At 34.8% G+C, this 15502-nt stretch overlaps 1 protein-coding gene across 1 annotated transcript in view; it reads right to left on the reverse strand.

The window, feature by feature from the left end:
- Positions 1-15502, reverse strand: part of LOC142338639 (uncharacterized) — a 40982-nt gene that overhangs the window by 11490 nt on the left and 13990 nt on the right. Inside the window, exons 3-7 of the mRNA XM_075388482.1 lie at positions 15326-15424; positions 14825-14967; positions 13839-13891; positions 8315-8350; positions 2880-2997 (exon numbers count right to left, since the gene is read on the reverse strand). Of these exons, the coding sequence (XP_075244597.1) occupies positions 2880-2997; positions 8315-8350; positions 13839-13891; positions 14825-14967; positions 15326-15424 (449 nt within the window). The remainder of the gene's footprint in view (positions 1-2879; positions 2998-8314; positions 8351-13838; positions 13892-14824; positions 14968-15325; positions 15425-15502) is intronic.

Here is a 15502-nt window from a genome sequence, read left to right on the forward strand (position 1 = left end):
ATATCTGACGGTCTATTCGATTCAGTTATTTGGTAATCGCAAATCCCACAGTTGTTTAGTTGCAAATTCATCAACATAATGAGTTGAATCAACATCAATTCATCAACAAAATCTTTCGAATTGAATATGCGCCGTCCTTCCACCTCTAATTTAAGGTACTTTAATGAGGCAGATACAGTCCAAGGTCATTTAACAATCAAGTGTCACCAATGTTCATAATTTTAATGTGTCATAGGAAAGCCCATGAGAGCCAAAATGGTCTGGACCACGGTCCGGCAAAAATATCTGAAAAATATTTACAGGTTAATCAATGACAGCTGTATTGCTGATAATAGAAAAAGGAAGTAAAGTAATTGTAAATATAGGCTTATATTTTAAAGCGCTTATAGCGCGGATGCGCTGGCGCTCTATGCCTATTTTTACAATTAATTAGTGCTTGAATTGTTTTTTATTTCTAGAAAGTATCAATATTTCAAAATCTTGCTTCTAAATTCTAAGTCAAAACGTTTTTTTCTTATTTCTAGAAAGTATCAATATTTCAAAATCTTGCTTCTAAATTCTAAGTCAAAACATTTTTTTCTTTTTTCTAGAAAGTATCAATATTTCAAAATCATGCTTCTAAATTCTAAGTCTAAACAATTTTTTTATTTCTAGAAAGTATCAATATTTCAAAATCCTGCTTCTAAATTCTATGTCAAATGCGTAAGACTTTCGTAAGACCTTCATCTCCCGGGTCGAATGTCCTCCCTAAAATCCTCCCATTTTGATGTAAGAGTGGGGGGGTAATTTGTCTATGGGGGGTAAATTGATGTAAGAGTGTGGGGGTAATTTGTTCAGAGGGGGTAAAATGATGTAAGAGTTGGGCTGCAATGGGAGGACTTTTGAGGAATTACCCCCCACGACTAAAATTGCCATGTATGAGTGGGCTGCAATGGGCTGCAATGGGAGGACTTTTCGGGAATTACCCCCCACGACTAAAATTGCCATGTAAGAGAGGGCTGCAATGGGCTGCAATGGGAGGACTTTTCGGGAATTACCCCCCACGACTAAAATTGCCATGTAAGAGAGGGCTGCAATGGGCTGCAATGGGAGGACTTTTCGGGAATTACCCCCCACGACTAAAATTGCCATGTATGAGTGGGCTGCAATGGGCTGCAATGGGAGGACTTTTCGGGAATTACCCCCCACGACTAAAATTGCCATGTATGAGTGGGCTGCAATGGGCTGCAATGGGAGGACTTTTCGGGAATTACCCCCCACGACTGAAATTGCCATGTAAGAGTGGGCTGCAATGGGCTGCAATGGGAGGACTTTTCGGGAATTACCCCCCACGACTAAAATTGCCATGTAAGAGTGGGCTGCAATGGGCTGCAATGGGAGGACTTTTCGGGAATTACCCCCCACGACTAAAATTGCCATGTAAGAGAGGGCTGCAATGGGCTGCAATGGGAGGACTTTTCGGGAATTACCCCCCACGACTAAAATTGCCATGTAAGAGTGGGCTGCAATGGGCTGCAATGGGAGGACTTTTCGGGAATTACCCCCCACGACTAAAATTGCCATGTAAGAGTGGGCTGCAATGGGCTGCAATGAATTACCCCCCATGACTACACATTAAAAACAAAAAAGTGTTTTTCAGTATAGTGAAGGACTTGTTCAAATAAATTGAGGGCCTAAGTAGGAGTGGAAAAGTCCAATTGGGTTCTAAATGAGAAGGAATCATCGTTCTAGTTGGTCTGAGATAGAAGTATTTAACACGTTGTCAGATTTCGCACTCAAAATATCATCTTTATACAGTTTAACAAAAAGTGTTTTTCAGTATAGTGAAAATGGTGGTCGGGCTGCCAAGGGGGGTAAAATGGTGTAAGAGTGAGGGGGTAATTTGTCCAGAGGGGGTAAAATGATGTAAGAGTCGGGCTGCCAAGGGGGGTAAAATGGTGTAAGAGTGAGGGGGTAATTTGTCCAGAGGGGGTAAAATGATGTAAGAGTCGGGCTGCCAAGGGGGGTAAAATGGTGTAAGAGTGAGGGGGTAATTTGTCCAGAGGGGGTAAAATGAGGTAAGAGTCGGGCTGCCAAGGGGGGTAAAATGGTGTAAGAGTGAGGGGGTAATTTGTCCAGAGGGGGTAAAATGAGGTAAGAGTCGGGCTGCCAAGGGGGGTAAAATGGTGTAAGAGTGAGGGGGTAATTTGTCCAGAGGGGGTAAAATGATGTAAGAGTCGGGCTGCCAAGGGGGGTAAAATGGTGTAAGAGTGAGGGGGTAATTTGTCCAGAGGGGGTAAAATGATGTAAGAGTCGGGCTGCCAAGGGGGGTAAAATGGTGTAAGAGTGAGGGGGTAATTTGTCCAGAGGGGGTAAAATGAGGTAAGAGTCGGGCTGCCAAGGGGGGTAAAATGGTGTAAGAGTGAGGGGGTAATTTGTCCAGAGGGGGTAAAATGATGTAAGAGTCGGGCTGCCAAGGGGGGTAAAATGGTGTAAGAGTGAGGGGGTAATTTGTCTTTTACCCCCTCACTCTTACACCATTTTACCCCCCTTGGAAGCCCAAAAAGATGTAAGAGTGGGGGGTTAATTTGTCTTTTACCCCCTCACTCTTACACCATTTTACCCCCCTTGGAAGCCCAATGCAGCCCAAAAAGACGTAAGAGTTTTGAGCTGCATTTTCCTAAAAAATCCTCCTATTGCAGCCCCACTCTTACATCAATTTGGGCGGAAAAATTCAACCCGGGCTCTCTCAACCATGTATTAAGATAGGAGAAAAGATTATGTGCACTGCAACAACAATAATTCCTGCCTGACACACTTGGATACTGGCTCTATGGTAATAAGATTTTTCGGAAAAAAGAATTGTGAACTAAATTTTTGATTCAGAATTAGAAACGCCCCTGTTTAAGTCATCCTTGCTTTGTTGCCCTTGTCTGTCAGTGACCCAGAAACATCTGTTGAATTCAACACTCGCAAGTCCACCCTCTCGCTCACAGATGTTGTTATTCTTCATCTCGGCTTAACCAAACAAAAACTAACTCAATTTGTTTGAGTTTTTTCATTATCCATCCAGAAAATAACTGATATTTGAGAGTACTACATTAGAGAGTAGACGTAAACATTTAGTCAATTCGCATGGTGTCAATCTTGTAAAAGTGAAAAATGAATTATGCGGATTTTTTTTGATTAAACTACATAATCTTATATCAGACAAGGAGGCTCGTTAATGTGCGTACGCACATAATGTTTCGACCTCGCCCATCCACACTCTTGGCTTAATTGGTTACCAAATGAAAGCGAAAATTTTCAAAAACATACATATCGTTCAATAAACCTCAAATGGGATACCATAGAGCCACGCTAGAGAGGGCCGATGAAACCTGTTGTTAATGGGACTACTAGAAAAAACAATAATAAAAATCTAATAACAAACATTAATTACGACCAAAACTCGATATCTATATAAAAAAACAACAACAAAATCAAACTCGCAACAGATAAATCCTAACGAAATCAGCTATAAACGAAATCAGCTATACTTCATTAGACAAGGTTTTAGACCTGTCCTCAATGCGACTGGGCAACAGGTCGGCAAAAAAGACCAAAAAAATGCGAAGTTCAAAAATACGTATCCATTTTTAGAAACATATTATTTTAAAGTAATTCAAAGAGATTTATCATTAAAAAACTGAAAACGTCAAAGTGTTCATTTTTATCTTCATAGAAAGCAATTGGGACCTGTCATTATACAGTATAGGTCATGCCATTACAAAAAGAAAGACAAATACCGCCAAAATGAAAAAGTTCATGAAAACTTTGCGCGAAAATTGCAGTGAAGCAGTTTAAATCATATATCTGTCAATAACAGCATCGAAATCTTCAACGTGCACAATATTTCAAAACCAATTGGACCTACCAATAATATTTTATTTACAAAGAAAACAAAAATCCATTGAAATGTAGAACTACTTTATCTCAAACATTTTTTGATATCTCTTAGTAAGGGCATTAACAAAACCAAGAAACAAGTGATTGAAACTAAAACCGTTATAAAGAATAAAATATAGTGCACTGGACACGCTTGCTTACCTGTCTTCACAGAGAAAATGCTACAAATAGTCCAAAAAACGATTTGAAAAATTGCGAAGTTCAAAAATCCAAATAAGTTTATGAATACAAAAATTTTCAAGCCTTAACAAGCATAGGTTTTCAAAAAATTGATTAATGAGTTTGCAACACTTCAGGAAGCCAATTGCGCTGTTTAATAATGAGACTAAGGCACCAGACTACAAAAAAACAAATACAGGCAGAGGTCCAAAATTCACAAACAATTTTGCGACAGCACAGTGTTCAAGGCACTATAATTTTATGTTGCTGTTTGCAAGAACTGTAAAACGTTACTAGCTTCTCATCTTATTGTCACCGGGTCTTCATAATGAAAGAACTACGTTGACATCACTTCGAAAACAGACCCAAATTTCAAACGGAATAGAAAATTTTCGTGAAATTGAATGGTCGAAGCCATCAGTCAAAACATATAAGCAACCAAGAAAATTGTTTTTGAGTTTAAAAAAGTAGTTTAGACTTCCTATTAGTGAGATTGAATTTTAAATGACAAAAATAAAAGCAAAAAGGCACAGCTGGAAAAAATCTTTTTTTAAAAAAAAGTCAATTTGAAAGTCATCAAAACAAGTAGCTATAAACCGAAATCTTTGCAGAGTTTCAGTTGAAAGTCCTCAAAATGCAAATAAGACCCATCTTTATCAGGTATGTGTCGCACAACAACAAGAGGAAAGGCATCAACAAAAACAAATAACACTTTCAGATACGCCTTTCAAACCTTTTCTCAACGCTTGTGCATTGTTGGTCCAAATTATCTCTCTTTCAATTGCACCTGTCAGCATTTCCTTGTCAATGTCATAATTCGATAACGAAAGAATACAAACTTATAATATATTCAATTATGATCAAAATACAAAAAAAAAACGAAAACTCGTAGTATCAAAATCAAGAAACCTTTAGTTAATTATAAAACCGATAATAACAATAATTCATAACTCAGAGGAGATTGATTTCTCCTGTTTTTTACTCAGACTACGCCTGAAGTTGAGAAAGTAAGATAAATTAATTAAAAAGTTCAAAAATTCACCGATATTTCCTTAAAAGAAATGAATTCACAGTTATAAAAGACATTAGATAATAACTTAAATCAAATCTAGGTTCAATTTTACTTCATAAAAAATCAATTGGATCTTTGATCGGGGAGACTAATTTATTGGCCTACAAGGGTATAACAAATGAAAGCAAAACATTAGTCCATATAATTTTACGAAAACACTTGCTCAGTCAAAAAAACCATGAGTTTATCTCTGAAATCATAGGGCTCATTGGGTCTTTTTTGTAAAGGAGATCTGGCAATATTTGAGTTCTGGTATGATATTCTTGTCAGTTATTTACATTATAAACAATAAATACGGAATTATATTTTTAAAAAAAGGCAGCACCAATTAAAATCTAAAACTTTTTTTAACCGTAAGGATCTAGGGTGAGATCTACATCAACCCTGATATTGCTGCGCGGCTAGAATTGCACTAATTTGTTCAAGTGGTTGCGAAATAGGTCGAGTTTTAGCAGAATTTTTCAGCACATCAGAAAAAACATGAAGTTTTTATGTTTATCGAGTTTAAAATTGCCAGAAACTCGAGATGTTATAACTCCAGAAGACTCTTTAGGCCGGCAGGTGTAAAACTAATTCTTTTTGAGCTTACAGAGAAAAAATAGTGCAGTTTCAAGCTGTTCATTTTCAGCAAATTTGAAGAAAGTGATATAAAAAACAGTACTTGCTCCCATTTTTGAAAAAAAAGTCAGAATTATGAAAAAGTTTAGCATTAATTCTGTAAAAAACACTAATCGAACAATTCAGCAACCCTACGCTATCTTTAAACATTAAAAAATTACACTACTTTTAACATTTTTATTATATTTTACCAAAAACTAACGAAAAGTTGGAAAAAAAACAAGGAAAATATGAATGAAAACAAGGTAATATTGTCTGCTAATCACACAAGTTTAAACCTCGGTAACTCCCTTTAAAAATCAAAAATCAAAAAAATCTTTTTAATTCCATATTCTACGCTGGACAGGCTTTCTAATGATAACACTCACAACTCTCTGCGATGAGTATATCGAACGGCCAAAATTGTCTGAACAAAAAACCCATTTGAGTATATAGTTGCTCCCGCGTCGGCGAAGTGTCATTTTGAGAACAAAAAGAAAAATTTTGTAGACTGTGTTTTTTAGCATTTTCAAAACGACGGAAAGCGAAGAGCTAGTAAACAAATATGCTCATATATATTTTTAATTAATAATAGTTCTAACTACTCAGATGCAAATTTTGACATGTTTTTGAAAATCAGAAAAAGCGAGAAAATCCTGAAATAAGTCCTCATAACTGAAAAAAAAATGACCACAGAAAAAATCCTCCAATAATCTTAAAACCAGAATATTAAGTTTGGAGCCTCAGCATATAATCAAATCTGCAATTGAAGCTGCAGCCAATCCTATTTTTCATTCACAAATCTGCATTGTCTACGGCATGAATGTCACTTTCTTTACTCAGAGGGTGTTAAATATTAAAAACACTGAATATGACTGAAGACAGGAATGTTGAATATGAAAAGGAGAACTTTGTTTTCAGGATGAAATTTATCGTTTTCAAGAATAAAAAAAATTGTAAGAAAAAATCATCTCTTAGAGCTTGAAAATCTTTCTACTCAACGTTTTTTTTTTAAAAATAAGCTCTCAGCTTGCATTGCACTGAAATAACTTTCAACATTACTTGACATGGCACTATATTTCACGCCTGTTTAACAAATGCAGTTCAAGGATGACAAAAATGACGCACTTTTTATTTTCAGTAAGGAAAACAAAAAATAAGACACAGTATATGTGTAACATGTCTCGTATTCCAATGGTTATCTTTTCGAAAAAAAAATCCCAAACCAATTACTGAATTTCGCCATTTCATTACAATTGTTTTCTTTTTTAAAAAATTTAAAAAAGGTCATTTTCGTCACTGAAATGTTGTCAGTTTTACCGGAGCATTGTCGAAAGGTCTGAAGGTCTCTCTGATATATTAGATTCAATGTCATGACAAAGCCATACTTTGCTAAATCATTCAACTAATTAACTGAAAAGCTGACAGATAATAAATATATGACAACTGTTTAGTTTGGGAAACGTCAGAATCGTTTTGTTTTTTTTGTAGCAAAAAAATTTCGTTGGTTGGCAATTTGTTGTTTTTTAGCAGATTTAAGATAAAAAATTCCCAAAAAGCTATAAAAAAGCCCAAAAACTTGATTTGTTTTCAATATTTCAAGTCATGATGTGATTATAGCAAATAAAACACTACATAAAAACCAAGGAAAATAATTTGAATTCCTTTGCCTCACCAAGAGCTCGTTACTTGCACTGTTTTCAAAGTGGAAATCGTTAGTCCAGAAGGGATAAAAGCAGTACTTATTGCCACTGTAATTATCTATCGGTTCTTTTTCGTCGCCATTGGAAAAAAGCTGCCAATCAGTTTTTGAATTCTTTGGTCTCTTTTACTCTTTATGACGTTGAATAATCACTCCAATTTATTATTCTAAATTAATGAGACTACAAAAGTGAACAATGAAAAGTTTATTTGAAATTTTTTTATTTGACAAAATTGCAGAGAATGTCACAAATATTAATTGACATTAAAAATCCGAGCTAAGCAAAGTTGGATCAATTGTTTATTGAAGCCAGAATGAACCAGCCAAAAGGAATTACTAAAAGTCAGATGCCAGTTCATTTTGATATATAGGTGTATATAATAAGTTTTAACGGTGTAATAAAGAGTGTAAAAATAAGTTATTCCGCTCTTCTTCCACCGTTAAATCTTAAAATTACACCACTAAAATTACACTTTAACAGGTAATTCCACCCTTAATAAGGGGGGCACTAACGGTGTAAAAATATTATTTTTACACTCTTTTCCCCGTTATTTTTCGGCAAAATCCTCGGCCCGGGTGATCATGTTCACAGTTGAGGGAGCACCTGAGCCTGTTCTAACTTTCTGTTTTCTATGAATTTCACAGCCCTTTTTTCCTAAGCCTTGACTTATATTTTAATAAAAAAATGGATGTAGTTGAGTTCTTGTGGTTTCAAAATAATTTAATTCTCTCTCTACGATGCGATGAAAATTGAGAACTTGTACAGTTATAAAGACGGTTTGGTGCAATTCCCGCCATCATTTTACAGAATCTTCTAGAACAATTTTGTTTAGCACAGTAGCGTTGTTGAGACTAACCTGCGGTGGCCGTAGAAGGGCAAACATCAGCAAGACCTAAAGCAATAAAATAGCTCAATAAATAAGACAATTTGATCAAATATTCGATTACAAATTGATTACATACACAACTAAACGGAATCCAAAATGTTTTAATAATCAACGGTTACCAAAACTTTTGCCTTTTCTCCTGAAGAGGGTCTGATGTTTGTGAGAGCTATCAGGATGTAGTAATTTAGAAACCTAATTGAATTTCTAGTTACACTAGCAGCAAAAGTAAGCCTTGTCTATTAACAGTGTACACAAAACGGGCCAACTGAGTTCTCTGTTAATGGTTTACATCATTATAACTCGGGTCGAGATGTCACCGCTAAAAATCGCTAAAAGATGTAAGATTTGCGGTGAATTTGAATAAAAAGTGTAAAATTTGCGCTCAATGCGTTGAATGCGGTGAAAAAAATTTTAGGCGCTGAAAAACTTTTTCACCGCTACCAGTGGTAAGAAATCCGGTGAATTTTGTAAGAAATCTGGTGAATTCGGTGAAAAGGAAAATTTCCCCGCTAAAAACCGCAAATCTTACAAAAATTCACAGCATTTAACGCTAAAAAATGCGAGCGCTTTGCGGTGAAAAATTTTTTTCACCGTTTTTCACCGCTAATCTTACATTATTTTTTGACCAAACCTCAACCCGGGATTAGAGAAGGTCACCTAAGCTTTTAAATTTATGTCTTAGAAAATTATTTTTTTGATAATCGTCGTAGATAGTTTCACTTATGTTATTGTACGCTTTTTCAATACCTGAGCCGAAGCAGTAATAATTTTTTTTGCAAAAATAATTGATGGAAAGTGAAATTGTAGCATTTTGTGGATAATTTTTTTCAAGGTTTTTGTCGAAATTTTTAAAGGTTGTCCCTTATTTTTTTTCCACTTTTTCATGGTTTTCTCTATAAGAAATATCGTAGTTGGTTTTATCTTTCATTTGGTAGTCTTTTTCTTTCAATCAAAATTTATTGTGTCCCATTGTTTTTTGTGCAGTAATTTTTGCAGTCTTTGTTTGTAACGAGAATTTCAGAAGATGTTTCATCAATTTTTGTTGTGAGACACTTTGCATTGATAAATTGCCGGTTATTGTTTCCCAATGATTAGTATAATTAATTGGTTGTTTAGTGAAGGTGGTCAATTTTTGACTTAAAATCGTTTCCGGAATTTTGTTTTTTTTACAAGAGGGTGAGAAAGAAACGGAACTTCAGGAGGTGAATGAAATTTGAAATGGTTGTTTTGGCAAACAAACTCAAAAAACGGAGCTAAGAGAGAGTGGTTATTTTGTTCATGCTTTCATTTGAAACAGAGCGAGAAGTGTAGTCGTGAAAAATTTTCGCTAAGCGAGCTGTTTGTTTTGTTCCCGTACATTTTTGTGTTTCCTACTATTTATTTAAAAAACCTGTGATAGCGTTATAATAGCGTTTCGAAAAAAATTCAAAACTAAATGGTGTTTTGTACTAAACTAAGAAAACTGTGATAACGTTCCGAAAAAAAATCACTAAACTGAAAATTTTTCAACTAATTTTCCCGTTTTTAGGGCCATAGAGCAATATTTGACCAATTTTTGGCAATAAAGTTTTCACTTGTAACTAAAAATGAGCTGAAAGCCCATAGGAAGTTGTACGGAGCATTGTTTCCTGGAATTTCGAAAAAAATTGAGAAATATTTATACAGAAAGATATTCATTTGAGGAAAAAAATATCTTTTCATTTTTCTGAATTTTTTTATTCTCTTTATTCCAAAATAAAATATAAAATTTTGTCATTTTTTGGGTTAATTTAACTTTTGTGACGCTTTCTCTGATCAGAAGCTATTTATTCGAAAGGTCGGTTTTTTTCAAAGAGTGTTTTGAGTTGTTTTCAGTTTTTCTCTCGGCCATGTGTGTTATAAGTGAGCAAGTAAAGAAACCGAAAACTTTGGGAGGAAATAAAGTTTTGAAAAATTGGATTTGTAAAAAATTTCAAAGAGCGGAGAAAAGTGAGAATTCTTTTTTTTGGTTCCATACCTTCTTTTCAAACAAAGTATGAAATCTAGGTGTGAAAAAATTTTGCTGAAAATTTTTGGGGTAAGTTGGGTAAGTTTAAAGTTTTCAGGCGGTTTTGATATAGGATGGAAGGTTTTTGGTAACTTTTTCGCTAGTTTGAAATTATTATTTTTTGTATATTTTGAATATTAAGGCGTAATTTTAGCCCTTTCAAGGTTTATTGCATTGCTTGTTTACGAAATTAAAACGTATAGTCCCAAGCCGTCTCTAACTAAAACAATAAATTCTTTTGGTGCAAAAAGATTTCTTTGTATAAAATTTGTCAAGGAGTTGAGTATTTTGTTAAATTTGTTCTCTATTTCTTATTATTCTCTTTTCCACTGTACAAAATGTTTATGAATTTAAGAATTATTGTGTGGGCTTTTAACAGTCTCGATTGGATAGAACCAAGTTTTTCTTTTGTGTGTGTTCTTGTACAATGTGAAAAAATAATTGAAGTTTTATAATTTCATAGACTACTTTATTTGAGGCCTATTTTTTGTGTTTTATGAATGAAGATTTTTTTGTTATTTCTACTTTGTTGCTTTGTGCCAGTATACGATAGTTATTTAAATGACTAATTTTTTTTGGCGAATGTGAATTCGAGTCAATTCTGGAGTTCTTCCTGCTATGGTTTTTTTTAATGTGCTCATGTGTTTTTCAAATTTTTCACGTCAGTGAGAAGTCAAATTGGAGTAGTGATTCTACTATATTCGTTTTCTAAGAGTGTCTGCGAGTTTTGATTTTTTGCAATAATTTGTTTATTGTTGAATTATCAATTAGTCTCATTAAGAAAAAGTTCATTGGCTGCTATGGAGAAATATGTGAATCTAAATAGTTGCTCGAATTAATAACAATCATTTTTATTTTCGTTTTAGTCTGAATGAACAAAAATTGATTAATTAATCTTGTCTTTTTAAATTTTTTTTTTGCCTATCCTCACAATTAATGGTTTTCATCGAATTTTTTATGCAATGTAATTTTGATTGATTTATCAGCTCCAACAAACTGATGACGTTTTGTTACTGAGATACCGTTTGTTTTTAAAATGTTTAAGTTATTTTGTGAATTTTGTTGAAATATGTATCTCTATTGTCCCTTTTCGGCAATTAGAATTGCTTAGAGATAATTTATTACTTCTAAAGTTGTATGATACACTTTGATCAAAAATTTTGGCTGGTGTTTATGAATTTTCATGCTATGTATTTAAATATTCTGTTTTGTGTACTCGTTGTAAAGATGCGCGGTGTCACAATTTTCATTATTCTTGTTCTAATTAGTGGTTCGTATAAAACAGATCCTGCAAAAAAAAACAATTCTCTAATTGTTTTTAGATTTTTTTGTTCATTGTTGCATAGGGTCATCGGATTGTTGTGTTGCTGTTAATTCTCACGTCTTTAGTTAGTTTACTTCTATGAAATGTAATACAGGATTGTGTTGCTTTAATTTTTTACTCTGTCGACGAGAAATTTAATTCGCTTTACCTTAGTTCAAAGCTTATTCAACATTTTGAGTGGAAAATTTTTAAATCTTCTAGACCAGTTTTATCCTTATCTCAATTTGATCAAAGTGCTTCAAACAACTAGTGCTCAACAGAGAATTTAAACTGAACAAACTTAAATCCGAAAAAAAAAAATTTAAAATAGAAATGGGACAAACCCATATAGCAAAACTCTAGATACCCGCAATTTGATTATTGATTTTTGTCAGTTTAGTTACCATTCCCATTTATTTTCATAGTGATGCTAGCCCCTGTTTTTTCTCAATATGAAACTAGAATATTTCTAACTACAAAATGAAAAAAATGTACGCACTTTTAAGTATTTGTACAACTATCAATGTTTTCTATTTTTCCTGTTCAATCCCAATCGGGGTTATGTAAAGTCTAAAACACTTAATTTTATAGAGGGTGACGCATTCAATAAAATAAAACTTTGTTCATCATATTATAAATTTTTGAAGTGGAGTATGCATCTAATGCTGATGCAGGCTTCGGTAATGATAATTAGCGACAATTTTTCTAAAACGAAAATAAAAAATTTTCTGCCTTGACAAAAACAGATTTTAAGAAGCTGACTATAATTGTTTATTGTTCTCAAACATAGTTTGAAGCAATTGCTGTACATGTCTTGGTCTCCTTACGACTCGAACGGAGTATTGGTATTCTACAGATTTTTTAAGCTCACGCAATCTTGCTATGACTTGTACTTTTAACTTTTGTTTTCAAACATTGACGCCTGTCTTAGAACATTCCCTAGCTTAGTTTACGATGCGTAATAATTAGTAATTGCTTTTAATATTCATGTTGAGAAAGGTGTTTTGAGGATTTGTGGTCCCATAAAAAATCCCACCTACCTATCCCAGTCCCTTAAGACCTACCGCCCCCACCTCCTCACCCCCCCCCCCACTCCCCCCAACTATCTAACGTCACCAACTTCCTACCCCTACTTAACCACCACCTACCCCTGCCTTCACAATTCTGGCGACGTTAGATGGTGGCTCATTTCCAATATAGCCCCCACGTCGATTTGCAACCCCCGCTTTTACATTTACGCACATAGTCAATGAAATAAAAACGGCATTCACGACTTAATGATGCAGCGAAGTTTTGAAATTAACGCGTATGTAAGAAATAACAATTTGCTTTAAATACAAGCGGCAGTTGAATAATGCGGGTTTTTATCAATCCGATAATTATCTTGTCCGAGAGCAGTTTTCAATCTATTTTTTAAGTAATCGAGGGCTAAAATACCTTCAATTTAGCTCTGATGGCGACATATTTCCGTTATCAAAACATGTATCGATAAGCAACAAAAATTGAATTTCTTGGGGGGGGGGGGGGGGTAAAAACAGATTAGCTATAGAAAGCTGGGGGCTATATAAAGAACAGAAAAAAGTATAGTTGGTTATGCTTTTGAATTTCTGGATTTCATTAATTTTTGCCGTTACCAATTACTGTAATTACGCACACATAATTATGTATTCTTCGAACCAATTGAATGAGCCTTAAAGATAATCTTCAGACTAAATGTAATATAACTCTAGAAAGTAATGTTTTGGTCATATAACGCTCAATGATAAATGCAAACGAAAGAGAAGACGGAGAAAGGGAAAGAACTAAATACGGATTTTTTCCGTTTGTGCCCGCAGCTTAGTGGGTGCATATTATTTGCACCCCCAGAGGCACGTGGCATATTTTATCATAATGATTTATTATGTAATGACAAGCGCTCTGTAAATGGGGGGTGCATGGCGTACTGTGGGAGGGGGCACCAACAGAAAAGACACGTAAAAACATTTAAAGCAACAATTATTCACTTTTCCTTGAGACTTCTCTTCGTTGCTGTTTCAACAGAACTTCAAAAAGGCTCTCAGAATCATTGTTAAATCAAAATTTAAATTGATGTACATAACTTTTACTGAAGTAATAATTTAAATGAGCAATTTTTTTCATAGTGAATGAAACTGTATTAATGTAACCTGCTCGCATGTGAATCTGCTCTCGACGGAAGAATTGAGCATCCAGCTCCAGCCTATAACAACAACACTTCCAAATACCAAAATACGTAAAAACTTAAAAAAAAAACAGTCGAAGACCCGACTGCGTCAAAGAAGCCAAACGCAGCAAGGCCTAGGCTTCGAGTTATCAAAAAAAACGCTGTTCTACCAAAAACGGACATGAGACCTATCTCGACCCAAATTTTACAGGAAAAGACTTTGGATAAACTTTATGGTCACATGGACTCAAGTTTTTGATGCTGGAGTTCACCTCGTGCTGCTGGACTTCAACAAAGAGGTTTTTTTGACCTAAATTGCACAGTCGAGTTGAAGTCCAGCAGCACGAATTGGGGTCGAGGGAACCCACACCCCTACTAAATTTTTTGAGTCCTTTCGTAAGTCGAGGTCTAAACCTGGGTAACATAAATACATCAAAAATGAAGAAAAGAGAAAATTGATAGGCAAATAGAATTTTTTATTATTACGGTTCAAAAAATGTCTTTCGTGTTCTCTTTTCTAGCAAAGCTGAAGAAAGTAATGTCCGCAAACAATTTCAATTAGGATATCTTAAACTTGAATATCTCAAAAAATATCAAGAAAGGCCAAAAATCCCAATAAGAGGCCGAAATTTAAACAAAAATGGCTGTTTGCTTCAATAACAATTTTTGCTTCAATATGGCTTTATTTGATAGCCTTTGAGATAGTCATTTTGTTTGAGATTCAGGTCACATTTCGCCCTGAATTTCTTCTAACTCAGACCCACTTCAGAAGTTCTTCCTGAGTTTTCTCTAAATTTTGCCCTGATTCAGAGAATTTCAGTCACTGTACAGATTGTTCAGAAATATTTTCTGATTCCAGGCTGAAAATTAAAAATTTATCTGGAGGTGTTCTGACTCAGTACTGTTACTAGCTCACTGAACGATAGATAAGGGTAGAGCAAACATGGTGAAAACTGACGTGACACTCACTGGTCGATGTTGACTCCAAGGTCGCTGACATAAGTGTATGCCATGACCTGTGCAACGACCACTCCTATGAGGATGAGGGTGACAACCACCTCCTTCAGTCTGTTCGCACTCCTCAGACACTCCTCCACGTCAATCGGGTTGGACTGGAGTAAGATTGAACAAAAACTGAGTTCACATTCAATCAGTAAAAAATAAAATAAGCTAAATAAGAAAAAAAAAGTAGGCTCGAACCAGTTAAAATATTTTGTGTGAACCAATTTGAAATCCATTTTTTAAACGCCAGTCATTTTTAAATGCAATTTTTACAGCCCTCTTTGAAAACACTTGAAACAGGATTGGATTATGTGACGTAACTATCGCTAAATAAAGAAGGAATAGCGGTTATTGCAAAGAATATTACAAAAATAGTGTAAAGTGCGGTAAAGAGAATATCCGCACACATTTGCGCAAATAAAATTCATTTGTGTCCTGGTTCAGACCTGATCAATTTGATCTGTTTACCTGTGCACCTCCGTAGAACATGTAGTTCATGAGTGGGTCATAGTCTTCCTCCTCTTCTGGTTTTGAGTTAGCTGGCACTTCAAACATTCCACCCGCTTCCTACAGAACAGGCAAACACTCAAATATAGATTAGATCTTTAAAGTCCTTTTTTCGGGTTCCTATCAGATCTTACACGA

This window comes from Convolutriloba macropyga, chromosome 4 (assembly GCF_964194025.1).
Source record: "Convolutriloba macropyga chromosome 4, txConMacr16.3, whole genome shotgun sequence".
Classification (NCBI taxonomy): Eukaryota; Metazoa; Xenacoelomorpha; order Acoela; family Convolutidae; genus Convolutriloba; species Convolutriloba macropyga.